The sequence below is a fragment of the Mesoplodon mirus genome (genome assembly GCF_964341445.2).
Source record: "Mesoplodon mirus genome assembly, chromosome: 4".
Taxonomy (NCBI): Eukaryota; Metazoa; Chordata; class Mammalia; order Artiodactyla; family Ziphiidae; genus Mesoplodon; species Mesoplodon mirus.
In genome coordinates this window covers 102,298,223-102,311,748 of record NC_138979.1, presented here as the reverse complement: position 1 = coordinate 102,311,748, position 13,526 = coordinate 102,298,223, and the positions used below count along the sequence as shown (strand labels likewise).

The 13,526-nt window shown below is 45.2% G+C and overlaps 1 protein-coding gene across 1 annotated transcript; it reads right to left on the bottom strand.

Annotated features, from left to right (window-relative positions):
• Positions 1–875: 875 nt before the first annotated feature.
• ZSCAN29 (zinc finger and SCAN domain containing 29) lies at positions 876–12,463 on the bottom strand. The gene is made up of 5 exons (XM_082617369.1): positions 12,147–12,463; positions 11,467–11,671; positions 8,790–9,482; positions 6,058–6,525; positions 876–5,051 (listed from the first exon to the last, which is right to left on the bottom strand). Exons 1-5 carry the CDS (start codon positions 12,459–12,461, stop codon positions 4,183–4,185), a joined length of 2,550 nt encoding a protein of 849 aa, XP_082473495.1. The 5' UTR covers positions 12,462–12,463; the 3' UTR covers positions 876–4,182.
• Between the last annotated feature and the right edge of the window lie 1,063 nt (positions 12,464–13,526).

Genomic DNA, 13,526 nt, shown 5'->3' with positions numbered 1-13,526 from the left:
AATGTATGTATATATGTGTGTGTGTGTCTGTGTCTGTGTATTAAGTTCTGTGGCATTGGCCATAGAGAATAAGCAATAAAAGGAAGATGATAGTATGGGGAAAATAAAAAGAAATAATAGCACTAAGGAAACAATTGATGAGAACAGATATGACTGTCCAGCTCCTGCTAATATATTCTTGCTTCCTCTGCTGCACATGCCATCCAGTCTGTCCCTACAAAGGCTGAACGAGTACTAAAAGGGAGCGGTGCATAGATCCTCTTGCTCCCCCAACAGTGGGCTTGGTTTCTCTTTCTTAGAACGTTTGAAGACTATGTATTATTTCTTGCTTCTTCCATCCTCAGGAGTGGCAGATTGGGTGGCAGATAATGGTTTGTGAGCTAGTTTGAGATAAAATTGGGTTTTCCCTGGTAAGAGTTTTGCCTTTGCCCTATTCCTTTTTTTTTAACATCTTCATTGGAGTATAATTGCTTTACAATTGTGTGTTAGTTTCTGCTGTATAACAAAGTGAATCAGCTGTACATATACATATATCCCCGTATCTCCTCCTTCTTTCGTCTCCCTCCCACCCTCCATATCCCACCCCTCTAGGTGGACACAAAGCACCGAGTTGATCTCCCCGTGCTATGCGGCTGCTTCCCACTAGCTTTCTATTTTACACTTGATAGTGTATATATGTCCATGCCACCCTCTCACTTCCATCTCAGCTTACCCTCCCCCCTTCCCGTGTCCTCAAGTCCATTCTCTACGTCTGCGTCTTTATTCCTGTCCTGCCCCTAGGTTCTTCAGAACCATTTTTTTTTATATTGCATATATCTGTGTTAGCATATGGTATTTGTTTTTCTCTTTCTGATTTACTTCACTCTGTATGACAGACTCTAGGCCCATCCACCTCACTACAAATAACTCAATTTCGTTTCTTTTTACGGCTGAGTAATATTCCATTGTATATATGTGCCACGTCTTCTTTATCCATTCATCTGTCGATGGACACTTAGGTTGCTTCCATGTCCTGGCTATTGTAAATAGGGCTGTGTGTGTGAACATTGTGATACATGACTCTGAATTATGGTTTGCTTGCCCTATTCCTTTTTTTCTTTTTTCTTGCGGTATGCGGGCCTCTCACTGTTGTGGCCTCTCCCGTTGCAGAGCACAGGCTCCGGATGCGCAGGCTCAGTGGCCATGGCTCACGGGCCCAGCCACTCCGCAGCATGTGGGATCTTCCCGGACCAGGGCACGAACCCATGTCCCCTGCATCAGCAGGCGGACTCTCAACCACTGCGCCACCAGGGAATCCCCTGCCCTATTCCTTTTGCACATTCTCTTCATCTGGAGGTTGGAGGGCTGGTCCTGGGTCTTTTAAAATTGACTCATTTTCCATGCCCAGTTATGATGGGTCCCAATGGATATGGATACAGATACTAAGGAAGGATTTTCATTTCTATTTTACCACATTCTAATTTGTTTTTCCACCTAGAACATAAAGATTCAGACAGGCATACTTGTAGTAACCCCAGGCAGCCAGAAAAAGCAGGTAAAGATTTATCTTTTCCTACCAGCAACAACTTAATCATAATTTGCATATATACATTAAAAAAAACACCTAGAGAACCACTGGGCATTTTATAGATAGAATTTTTATTAACATGGTATCCCTGAGAGGCAGATTAAGGTGTAAACACTGTTCTGCTTTACAGAAAGGGAAATGGAGGCAGGTTGACTTACACATAAGACATCTGGAACCAGAATTTGTATCTGTTGGTACCAAAACCAGTGCTTTTCCCACAAGACTGTACATAGATATACTGAAGACAGTGATCTCTCATTTTTTAAAAAACACTATAGCACACTTCCTAAACTTCCTAAACTCAGATCCCGAGGCATTGCTTTAGACTCGTGTTTCTTGTATCTTCCTGTCTGCTTAGGCAACATAATTGAGACACCATCTCCCCTTAATTTGTAAGAGCTAGGAATTAGGAAATTCCCTCAGCACCAGAACCCTAATTAATCTTTCATCTACCACAGTAAACTATGGATTTTAGAAAATTCTACCTCCCCACTTCTCTCTCAGATCTCATTCCCATCCCAACTCATTCACTGTGACTAATGAGGCAGCTACTTATCCCAGGCCTTGGCCATCACTCACGTTCTTCTTTCCTCTGAACTGCCCATTGAAGTATCTTCTTAAGATACTGGTTTCTGACCTTTGTCTCCCATGGGAGCTAGTCCCCTAAGACTGCTCATCCTTCTTCCCCAGCGCCAGTCAGCTGTTTCCTTGTCAGTAAGCACAGCACAGTACCTGATTTACTCTGGAGGATAGGAGCCCATCTCCTGATCTGCCTGGCACTCCATGTGTTAGCTGAGGCGAGTCCCTCTCTGCCTTCTGCACGGCCCATATCTTGCTACCCCTCCAATTTTGTGCTACTCCAAGCTTTGTCTAACCTTCCTTACAGTCTGTCCTTTGCCCTCTGCTCCCTTGCTCCCCAGTTTTCCCATTTTTCACCCATTCAGCACTCAATTTTGCAATGAGTTTTGGAAAGTTCATCCCACCCAGTAACCTTCCCTCTGAGCACTTCCTGCTTCATGAAGCCTTCCTGATTAAAGAGAAGAAAATACCTCTCAAATTTTTTCCAAACTCTAATGCATTAGACCTTAAGTTTTATGCATAGTGTTACTACCTAGCTTTCTAGACTTCTCTAAAACTGTTGCAGCTACACATGTGCACTGTTTGTCCATGTCAATGTCATCTGTTTTAGGTTGTAAGGAAGAGGACAGGGTCTGTTTAACTTGTGCTGTACCTGCTCATCATACTGCTATGAACATGTGGGCAATTAATTCAAAACTATTTGATCATAAAGATCAGAATTACACTTGCATTTGAAGAGCTGCTTTTAGAAGTAGATGTATACAGTTGAATATGTGTGCATGTGTGCGTGTAAGTATTGTCAACGCCACTGACCAAAGAAAATCTGTCCTCCTTACCATTAGGGTAAAGAGTTGTTGGCACAAAGTGGTCTGTTTTCCCAGTCCACGGGAATGTGGCAAGTGGCCTCTGCGCATTGCAGGTCAGTATTATGTCCACAGGGTGCATGACACTAGCCCAGGTGTTTAGCATGTGTGGAATATGGACAATTCCCTCTTGGCAGTTCTAACTGCTTTCCCTATCACCGCATCCTACTGGCTTGCTCTTTAAGCTTCTGGACCACAAGGGACACATGAAATTCAGATGAGATGGACCAGAAAAAAAAAAACCACACCAGACGCTGTAAATACAGTATTTTTCTATTCCAAAGCTTCTAGGGCTTGGAAGAAACTAAGAAATCCAGGGTTCACACCTCAATATTTATACGAGGTTTACATTGTTTCCATATAGCACACCTAGGTTCTTGACAAAATGACTTATAGGTCAGAACCAAATTGGACACTTAAACTCTCCTTCTTTAAGGTAAAGGAAGAGTGTTAATGACAGATATGTCATTCTGAGCACAGGGTTAAGTGAGCAGGAAAAGTCATTCTTTTTTGCATTTCCATTGCTATATAAAGAGCTACACCCATTCAATGAGAATTCTCACTACTTTTCCATGAAATGCTGTGATGGGTTTTTCTAGTTGAAATGCAGTTTATAACAGGATGAGTAAAGAAGGGTGCACGTCAAACTCATAGGATCTACTATTGTGTCCTCTCTATTAAGGGAACAACATAGGCACTGAGAGGGAAAGCTGTTACCGTCGATAAAGGCAAGGAGAGGGAATGAAATCTTCCTTTCATTCTTTTTTTTTTTTTTGCAGTACACGGGCCTCTCACTGTTGTGGCCTCTCCCGTTGCAGAGCACAGGCCCCGGATGCACAGGCTCAGTGGCCATGGCTCACGGGCCCAGCCGCTCCGCGGCATGTGGGATCTTCCCAGGCTGGGGCAAGAACCCATGTCCCCCTGCATCGGCAGGCGGGCTCTCAACCACTGCGCCACCAGGGAAGCTCAAATCTTCCTTTCATTCTTAAGATGCTTTGGGAATTTGACTCTAGATCCAGGAGAAACACAGGAACAAACAGTGGGGTAAATTCTAGAGTATTTCCTATACTAGTCAGGCACAGATTAGGAGAGATGGATCTCACTATTGGAGGACTTTTCTAAACAATTTCAATACATGTAATGAGACTGTTTTCTTCATAGATCCTCAGGGGCTTACTTAGGGGCTGGCTGTGAGAGAAGTTTTTCTCGTGTGTGGATCTCTCGGTGCTTATTAAGAGCAGAGCTTTTACTGAAGCACTTGCCACAGTCATGACACCCATAGGGTTTCTCTCCTGTGTGGGTTCTGTGGTGTGCACGTAAGTCAGAACTCTTACTGAAACTCTTTCCACAGTCAGGACACACATGGGGTCGCTCTCCTGTGTGTATCCTTCGATGTGCACTAAAATGAGAACTGTTATTGAAGCTTTTCCCACACTCTTCACACTGATAGGGCTTTTCTCCTGTGTGGGTTCTCTGGTGAATGATAAGGCTTGAGCTCTGGTTGAAGCGTTTTCCACACTCACCACACTGATATGGTTTCTCTCCTGTGTGGATTCTTCTATGGGTGATGAAATTCGAACTGTCACGGAAGCTTTTCCCACAGTCAAGACATTTATAAGGTTTCTCTCCAGTGTGGATTCTCCGGTGTCTAATGAGGCGTGCACTCCGACTGAAGCTTTTCCCACAGTCAGCGCATTTATATGGATTTTCTACTTGAGGGGATATCTGATGCATGAGATGGGAGTTTGGACCAAAGCTTTTGCCATATCTGAGATATTTATAGGGTCTCTCCCCCAAGTAAGGTCTCTGATGACTTAGAACTTTACCTAAACTCCTCTCTGGGAATGTTGGTTTTCCTCTTCTCTCCCCTGGGGTCTTCTCCCACTGTCTTCCTGATCTACATTCACTCTCAATGCCTTTACCTTGATTAAGATGCCGGGGAATTTTCCTCTCAGACCTTGCAAGTAACGTCCTGTGTAGTTGTACTTCCTCAGCAATATCCCGTTTTAGATTCTCTTCATTCTCAAATCCGGCCTCAAAACCTGACATAAGAATAGAATTTTAAAAGTTACCCATTTTCTCAATTGTTATGTACCAGGGGAAAGCAAGTATCACATTAGATGATTAAATGTAAAAATTAGGGAGCTCTAGATCCCAAATAACTACCATCTGTTAAAATTCCGATGTTTTACTTCTCTAATGGAATCGATGCTCTGTGGAACACACTTAAAGAATGCTGATCTAAAGAACTTTTGGAAAAGAAAACTTATTTATCGAATGCCCAAGCACTGTGTTAGGTGCTTCACTGTGGTACTTCATTTACATCAACCTTATGAGGTAGGTCTTAACATATGAGCGAATTTACAGGGGTAAGTAACTTGCTCTAAGGTACTCAACTAATAAACAACATAGTCTAGATTCACATACATATGTATGTGTGACTCCAAAATCAGAATAATTTTTCTCACAAGGAGGGAAGCCATAATGAAGTTTGGGGGTTCTTTTTCTTATACAGTAGCTGAGATTCAAAGGATCAGTCCCCTCAGAAATCTCAGACTTTTGCATAAGTGTGTCTGAAGAAAGAGGTTGTCAGGTTTTCATATATGTGTATAAAGCAAGCATACAGCTGGTTTACAAGCTGAAACTAGAAGAAAAAACAAATGAGAATGAACTTTAAAAATCAACTTCATCCATCTATGGGTATATGACATGCTACCTGGGAAATGTAGGCTTTCAGATTCCCTGCTAGGTAAGCTGCCTAGTAACCTAGCAGGTCACGTGCAGATGATGGCTAACTGACAAAGTCTGCAGCCATCTCAGATTGATGCTGTAGTGTGAGGAGGCAGGTCAAGTGAATAGGGGATATAAACTAGCTGCTTTATAATAGACAGGAAACATGGAGAAGAGAGAAGGTGGTCACAATAAGAATCCATGAGAGCTGGGTGTAGAGGCCACTTCTGACCTTCAATCTCATGATTTTTCTCCTAAATCCCACTGCCTTCCCTTTGCTATTTGCTATTTCTACCTTAAGAAGTAAAAGGATCTTACCACTGGGGCTCTGAAATAAGACTGGAGCACGGGTCATAGCCTCTGGGGGTACCTCGGTATCCTCTTCATCGTCTTCAGAATCTTCTTCTATGGCCTCATCTGCTTCCTCGGCTTGCTTCTCGGCTTCGGCCTCACTGGTCTCCTGGGTGGGACACAAGACTGCCTCCTCTTCCCGACCATCACTGGGCCGGGCAGCACCCCGGGCACTCACCAAAGCATCCATCTCTTCAAAGAAGGGACAGGTCTCTGGTGCTTGGCCATTCTTGACCTTCCGATAGCTGGTGTGGAGGCTTTTAAACTTGGTCCGACACTGCTCTGGTGTCCTAAGGAAGCCATATTCCCATAACCGCTCAGCCACTGCTCCATACAACTGGCTGTTGCGGTGGCAGTTCTGGAGGGCTTCATAAAACTGAGTCTCGCTAAGAATTGCAAGGTAGGTCTTTGTCTCTTCATAGCCCCAGTGTACACCTGCCACCAGAAGAGAAATTTCAGCACCACTTAATCCAGGGCTTTATAGTCTCAATTCCTCAGTCCTATCATCTGCATCATGAAAAATCACCTAAGCTTGGGCTCCTAGGTGAAAAAGTAAAAACACCTCATGTTTCCAAAATCAATACAAACTTTCAGAATGTTTTGCTTCTCTATATCCTATATCAATTTCACAGAGACCTTTATTCCTACATTCTGTTCAAAAGAGGCCTTTCCACCTTATCACTGTAACAATCATTATGTACACTGAGGCAGGTGTACAGAATGCATTTCCCCATTCTTCTGGTAGTTCTGGAATTCTGATCCTAATTAGAAAATAACTGGTATGGGGAAGAAGACCCACAATCAGTCACTGTCAGCCATGAGCCATCCCTAAATTCTCTGATCAATCTTTTTCTACCAGTCCTACTTCCTTATGAATTAAGTTTCCCATGGAATGACTCAAAATCCCAAGGAAGAGTCTCTTTCAGAATCACACTGCTTAATCCAATCCATTTTACGGCCCTTCTTCACTTGCCACAATCTCAAAAAAATCCAGCCCAGCAATAGCAAAGACCTGAAGCGTACAAGATAAGAACCTGTAGTCATGCACCTTCTTAGGAGTGAAGGCGTGGCAGAGCTAGAAAGAGGAGGGAAGCAGAGCACATAGCATCTTCTGGCCTGAGCTCTGCTAATGCCGCAGGCCACCCCGACTTGGGCAGTACTTCTCCAGGATGACTACAGGCTCAGCTCTACCCAAGGGAGAGGGAAGGGAGATTCTAAGAGCCTGCCTCCCACTTGAGAGCTAGCTGGAGATTACATTGCTTCCATTACCCTCCACTCACTGCAAGTGAAGCAGCTAGCCCATGTGCCATGTTTGTGATTTACCGAAATTTATTCCAGTGACAAAACGGGGAAAAAAATTTTTTTTTTTAAATTTAGGCCATGCAGCATGCAGGATCTTAGTTCCCAGACCAGGGATAGAACCCGTGCCCCCCGCAGTGGAAGCTCAGAGTCCCAATCATTGGACCACCAGGGAAATCCCAAAATTTTTTTTAAAAAGGAAAAGGAGGGGCTTCCCTGGTGGTGCGATGGTTAAGAATCTGCCTGCCAATGCAGAGGACATGGGTTCGAGCCCTGGTCCGGGAAGAGCCCACATGCCGTGGAGCAACTAAGCCCGTGCGCCACAACTACTGAGCCTGTGTGCCACAACTACTGAAGCCCACGTGCCTAGAGCCCGTGCTCCATAACAAGAGAAGCCACCGCAATGAAGAGTAGCCCCCGCTCGACGCAACTAAAGAAAGCCCATGCGCAGCAACGAAGGCCCAACACAGCCAAAAATAAATAAATAAATAAATAAATTTATTTATTTTAAAAAGGAAAAGAAAAAATCCAAGACAGAAGAACACTAGAACAGAACAAAAGTAACAACACATATAATGAAACATGGAAGGGACACATAACTGTTCCCAGTGCAACTGCAACTCTGGAGTAGTCCTGCTGCTGTGCCACATTTTACAGTTGAGGACGCAAACTGTGAAATGGTCAGATAGCTGTGCGAGGTCACCCAGCTGATTAGTGGTCAGGGTTAGAAACGAAGTCTCCTGATTCATATTTGGTGCTCTTCCCATAGCAACATGGTTGTACAAATTACATCAACAGTAATAAGTGATATTTTCAAATGGTTCCATAGGCAAATAATATTTCAGCAGAGTGTTAAGCAAGGTTTCTTGCTGCAAGACTTCTTAGTCCTGTTAAAATGTCAAAGTGTGTTGCAGATCTCACAGAGGAAACAAAATGTTTCCCCAACTTTGGGCAGTCCTTCACTATGCTCTTCTAAGTAAAAAGGAACACATAATAAACTGACCTTGAGTTTGGAGAAGTAAAGATAAAACACCAGTTCATATAAGGTGCTCAACAAATATTAGTTCTCCTTAAAGATAATACAGTACCAAGTTTTTCTCAGCCTTCAGTGATTTTATAATCAGGAAAAAATATTTTAAGAAAGAAATGGAAGGAATGATACTCCTTTTCAGGAGTCTCCTGAATTCTCTGAGTGTATTTCTTTAGAATATCTAAAATTATTCTCTACTTACTATTAGCTCACTGATTTTCCCACAAAAGAGAATGAAATACACAAAGAACTGAGAAGTGCCTCTGTTCTCTAAGTGACAAAGCTGGCAGGTGACATTAAGCTTCCTGACTCCACATCCAGCCTCATAACTCCTCAGTCTAATCCTAAAACCCCAAGAAGAAAAGCTTACCACTTGGGCTTCGGAAAAGGACGGGTGTGGTGGAGTTGTCGGGGTCCTGGGAGGTGGCCTCCTGGCCCGCTTCCTCACTGTCAGACTCTTCAGCCACGGCATCTTCTCCCTCCTTATGCTGCCGGTCCTGTTGCTCTGGCTCCTCAGTCTCAGCATCACTGCCCACCAGGCCAGAGTGAGAGGCTGTGTCCTCCAGGCCATTACTGGGCAGGGCAATGACCTGGGCACTCATCAGGGCTTCCATCTCTTCAAAGAAGGGGCAGGTCTCAGGTGGGTGGCCACTCTTGACTTTCCGATAGCTCTTCTGGAGACCTTTGAACTTGGTCCTACACTGCTCCAGGGTCCGGAGGAACCCATACTCCCGGAGCCGCTCAGCCACAGCCCCATACACTTGGCTGTTTCGATGACAGTTTCGGAGAGCCTCATAAAACTCAGTTTGACTGAGAATTGCGAGGAGAGTTCTGGTCTCTTCATAGCCCCAGTGCACACCTGCCACCTTCTCATCCTCGAAGCCCCAGTGATCCTGTTCCACCCACCTTCTCTCTCTCCTGGATGGTAACAGATCAGCATGCATTCGTTTGTCTCCTGTGTGACTGCCTCTTGGGAGTTCCTTCTCCTTGGAGCCCAGATCTGGGATCCATGGCTCTCCTTGCTCCAACTTGGAGACCACACTAGATTTAGGAAATGGAAATCCTGCTTGCAGGGAAGCAAACAAAGGATATCATAGTTTGGACTGATCATAAAAAACATCTCTGAGTTCAGACCTGCCTTTTTTATCCAAGAGGCTTATAAAGCAAAGTATCTAAGAAAATGTTTTCAGAAAGTTCAATGGGTTGAAGAAAGTGGGGAAAAATACATGAAACCTCAAAAAATGAGAAATATTTTATTTTCCAGAGCAGGGTGACAAGAGAGGAAAACGTTCTGTTGTGTGTTCAGAGCAGATAATTCTGTTCCAAGTTGCTCCCTAGCTCTCCTAACCACTTGTAGGCAGGTCCTGCACTGCTGGAAAGTCACCTCCTGCCTCCTACATAGCTGACCAACGTGGGGGTTATTCCAAGTACAACTTGTAGCAGGCCCTCTGGATCCACGGTTCCTCCACATCTGCAGACTTACCCAACCACAGTACTGTAGTAATTACTATTGAAAAATATCCATGTATAAGTGGACCCACACAGTTCAAACTCACGTTGTTCAAGGATCAGCTGTAGTTCTCTACTTGGGGCCAGAGAATTAAACTCAGAGTGATTTCAAGGGGGAGACTGTCTTCAACTCTTCCATTTCCTTTACACTGAATCACGAAGTTCTAAAGGTTTTTCCCTTAGTATATCCTTTATTCCTACTGCCACCATCCAAGTCTAGACCCCTTGCCTTCTCACACCTGGGTAACTGCAGCAGTCACTGTCCTACCTAACTCCAGGCTCTTGCTTCCTCAGCTCACATGCTATTTGTATTGCCAAACCTTAACCTGAGTGGTTACCAGGCATGGCCCGTTCAAAGCAGACTCCTCTCTCCAGAACACTGCACACGTTTATTCACCACTCTGTGCCTTTCCTTTAACTCCCTCCCTTCTACCGAAATTTAACCCATCAGTGCCCTCATGAAGCCTTCCCTACAGCCCTCCCTCATCTCCCACTCTGCCAAACCCCTATTGTACTCACACAATTGAGTAACAAGTCATTGTTTGGCATTGTTTCAATACAGTTCAGTTCAGCACATATTTATGTTCACTTTTGTGTCCTCAATCATATTATAGGCTTTTTGAGGATAGGCACCTTTTCTCATTGCAGAGTACCCTGCAGGGTGTTGAGCACATGGTAGGTGTTCAAAACTGATTAATTCTGCAAGTCTGTGTGTGCAGTTGAGGGACTGCATCTGGATGACTAAACAGAGACCACTACCAGACTGGCTGAGAAGGCTAGCGTCTTGGCTGATAAGATCAGAATTCAAAACAAACCTCAACAAGTTAAAGAAGTGATCAAAGAAAAAAACACACAAAATGGAGTTCTGCAGAGTACAACGAAGAAAAACAAGTTTCACAAAATCAAGTTTAAGAATAAGAACTAGGCACAAAGACAATGGGGAAAGCTCTAAGAGACGGGGGAGTATCAAGTGAATGACAATCATTAGTTGAGTTATATGGAAAGAAAGTGCAGTGAAATTCTGAAGTAAAATTCTTACTCTGCCTCTACCTACCAGACACTCACTGGAATAATATATATAATTAAATTCTCCACAATTAACATGCTATTTGGAGAACTTAAAGTTTCCAAGGGAGAGTAACAAAAACTTAGTAGGCCTGAAGAATGTAGATTCTGGGGAAAAGCAGAAAGAAACAAATATAGTTTAATATGGAAAAAGAAAATGACTAAAAGGAAAATGTGCTTTCAAGTATAGAAAAGAATTTTTATCTAGAAAATACTGACGTAGTGTCATCGTTACCAGGAGGAAAGAAATTCCAAGTTCTGGAAAAACTAGGGAGCCATCCTCTGGCAGACTTATCAAAAGAGGAAATATAAGAATTGCAGCAGAGAGCTAAACTATATGCCTTCAGGAGGTCCCCAACAACTGCATACTCTATGTCCACTCTTTCCTGAAATCCCTTTCCCACTCACTACTCCCAACCCTACTTCCCAATTTAGAATGGCATCCTATCTTCCCATATAAATCTACTCCTCACCGCTCCTTTGAAAAGGTCTGAGCTTCTCCTTTGGGTTCATCTGCTCCTGTGGTCCCAGGTCTGGGTTTCTTGCCCTCTCTTTCTTGGGTACACCCCTGGGCTGGGGTTCCACTGACTCCTGCCGAACACTTAATAACTCTCGTGATGATTTCAGGGGTGTCATCTTCTCCAAGCGCACTTCCTGCCCCTTCACAGAGACTGTGACCTAGAAACAACCCCCATGAATTGTCACTGCAAGGTCATAATGAGGGGTATTCCCAGAGGAGATTATTTATTACCCCAAAAGAAATCATCCTTTTGGGACATGGCTAGGGTTGGGGCGGGGGGTGGTTAATAGTGAACAAGGGTCTTTCTTAGTCCATTACTGTTAGCTTAGAGCAGCTGGAACTACAAAAGAAAAAGATCAAAATAGTAAACCCGACTCCAGGCTAAAAAATAACTCCCCTTTCTTCCCTATTAAGTAAAAAACTATGAATAACTTGTTATGATACCTAGCAAAGGTACACCCAGGTAGCATCTCCCAATAAGCTCTATCTGAAAAAGTTACCTGTTAAAGGACCAGAAGTATAAGCATCACCAAGGGAGACTGTGCCCCACTTTAAATCTGACTGTGCCTTAATCTGGCCTTTTATCCTGCCCCTGCCCAGTCACACACTTCTGAATACCCCCTCCCTGCTCACCGAACGTCCAGGTCTTCCAGGCTCTCTTTCTAATTCTTCCACCAGAGCCACTGCCTCCTCTCCACTTTCTGGACATTGCTTTTGTACCCATTTCTGGATCTCCCCAGGTAAGACGGTCAGGAACTGCTCTAGCACCAACAATTCTACAATCTGCTCCTTGGTGCGCACCTCCGGCCTTAGCCACCGACAGCAAAGTTCCCAGAGTTGGCTGAAAGCCTCCCGGGGCCCAGCTACCTCCTGGTAATGAAATCTCCTGAAGCGCTGTCGGAAGGTCTCAGAGTTAGTGCCATTCCCTCTCAGGGTGGGTTTGGCCATCGTTCACAGCAGAAAGCAGCTTCCCTCCACTTAAGGGTCTAGGTTCCAGGGCTTACACCCATCTTCTCATGTCCTTGGAGAATCACCTGCAGATGAGTCTCTCTCTGTAAGAAGAGTTTCCTCCTAGGGTAGAGAGAGATGGCACTATCAGAAGGAATATACTCATATGTCTAAAGTCTTGCCAGAGCTGGCCTGACTTCCCAGATGCTCCACGTAGCACCAACTTCAGGAAAGCAAGCCAAAACCGAGCATGAAGGTGAGAGACCATTCAAAAGCTGCATTTCTGGGCGACTTCCAGGGCAGCCCGGGTAAGCAGCAAAGAATAGAAAGTACTGTCTGTTCCTCTTCCACCTCCCCCAAATCTGACCCACTGAGCTCCCCCGACCAGTGTAGCATAGTGTGTTCGAACCATATGGGAGCTCGAGAGGTTCTAAAGGCATGTCACCATCCTGCTGAAGGCAACAAAAAGCCTCTGTCCAGCGGGTCGCAGCTGATCTCCCCCAGTACCTCCGCCGTCCTTCGCCGGGCCCTCTCCGTCCGCCCCACCCCCTCGGACTCCACCACTACCAATTCCCACCGCAAACAAAAATCAAGTACTGAATACTGGGTCTTTGTTCTCCCTCACAGCAGAAGTAAGCGCTCAGTAAATAGCCGGGAACTACTGACTGGAAACCTCGCGCATTGAGAAGTTGGTTTGGGCTCCTGAAGCGAGGGCCGGGTGGGCTTGGGGAGAGTCCCACTGAGTTGGTGGAGAGTGGGAGTCCGAAGGGGCAGTAGTCATGGGTCTCCTGAGGACGAGCTCGGGTGCTGGCCAGGCGCTCCGAGGGCTGCAAGGTTCGCGGATGCGGGGTTCCGGCCTCTTTGTCTTCTCTCCCTCCGGCCAGGTCACTCTCGAAAGCCGTCGTGAGCCCTTCCAGAGGCCTCCGACCGGGCTAAGCGCCCTGAGAGCACCCTCCGACCCACCCCTGGGAGCTTCTCCCTCTCGGGCTGTCGCTCAACCCACTCGCATTTCTGACCGCGGGCTGGCCTCACCCACTCGGGGTAGGGCTCCAGCCCGGGTGCTCC

Coding starts and splice junctions, on each gene's coding strand:
- ZSCAN29 (XM_082617369.1), bottom strand. CDS start 12,461: ATGGCCAAACCCACCCTGAGAGGGAATGGCACTAACTCTGAGACCTTC. Junction 9,483..11,466: donor CAGACCTTTTCAAAGGAGCG/GTGAGGAGTAGA, acceptor CCCTGCAAGCAG/GATTTCCATTTCCTAAATCT. Junction 6,526..8,789: donor CCTTTTCCGAAGCCCAAGTG/GTAAGCTTTTCT, acceptor TTCTGGTGGCAG/GTGTACACTGGGGCTATGAA.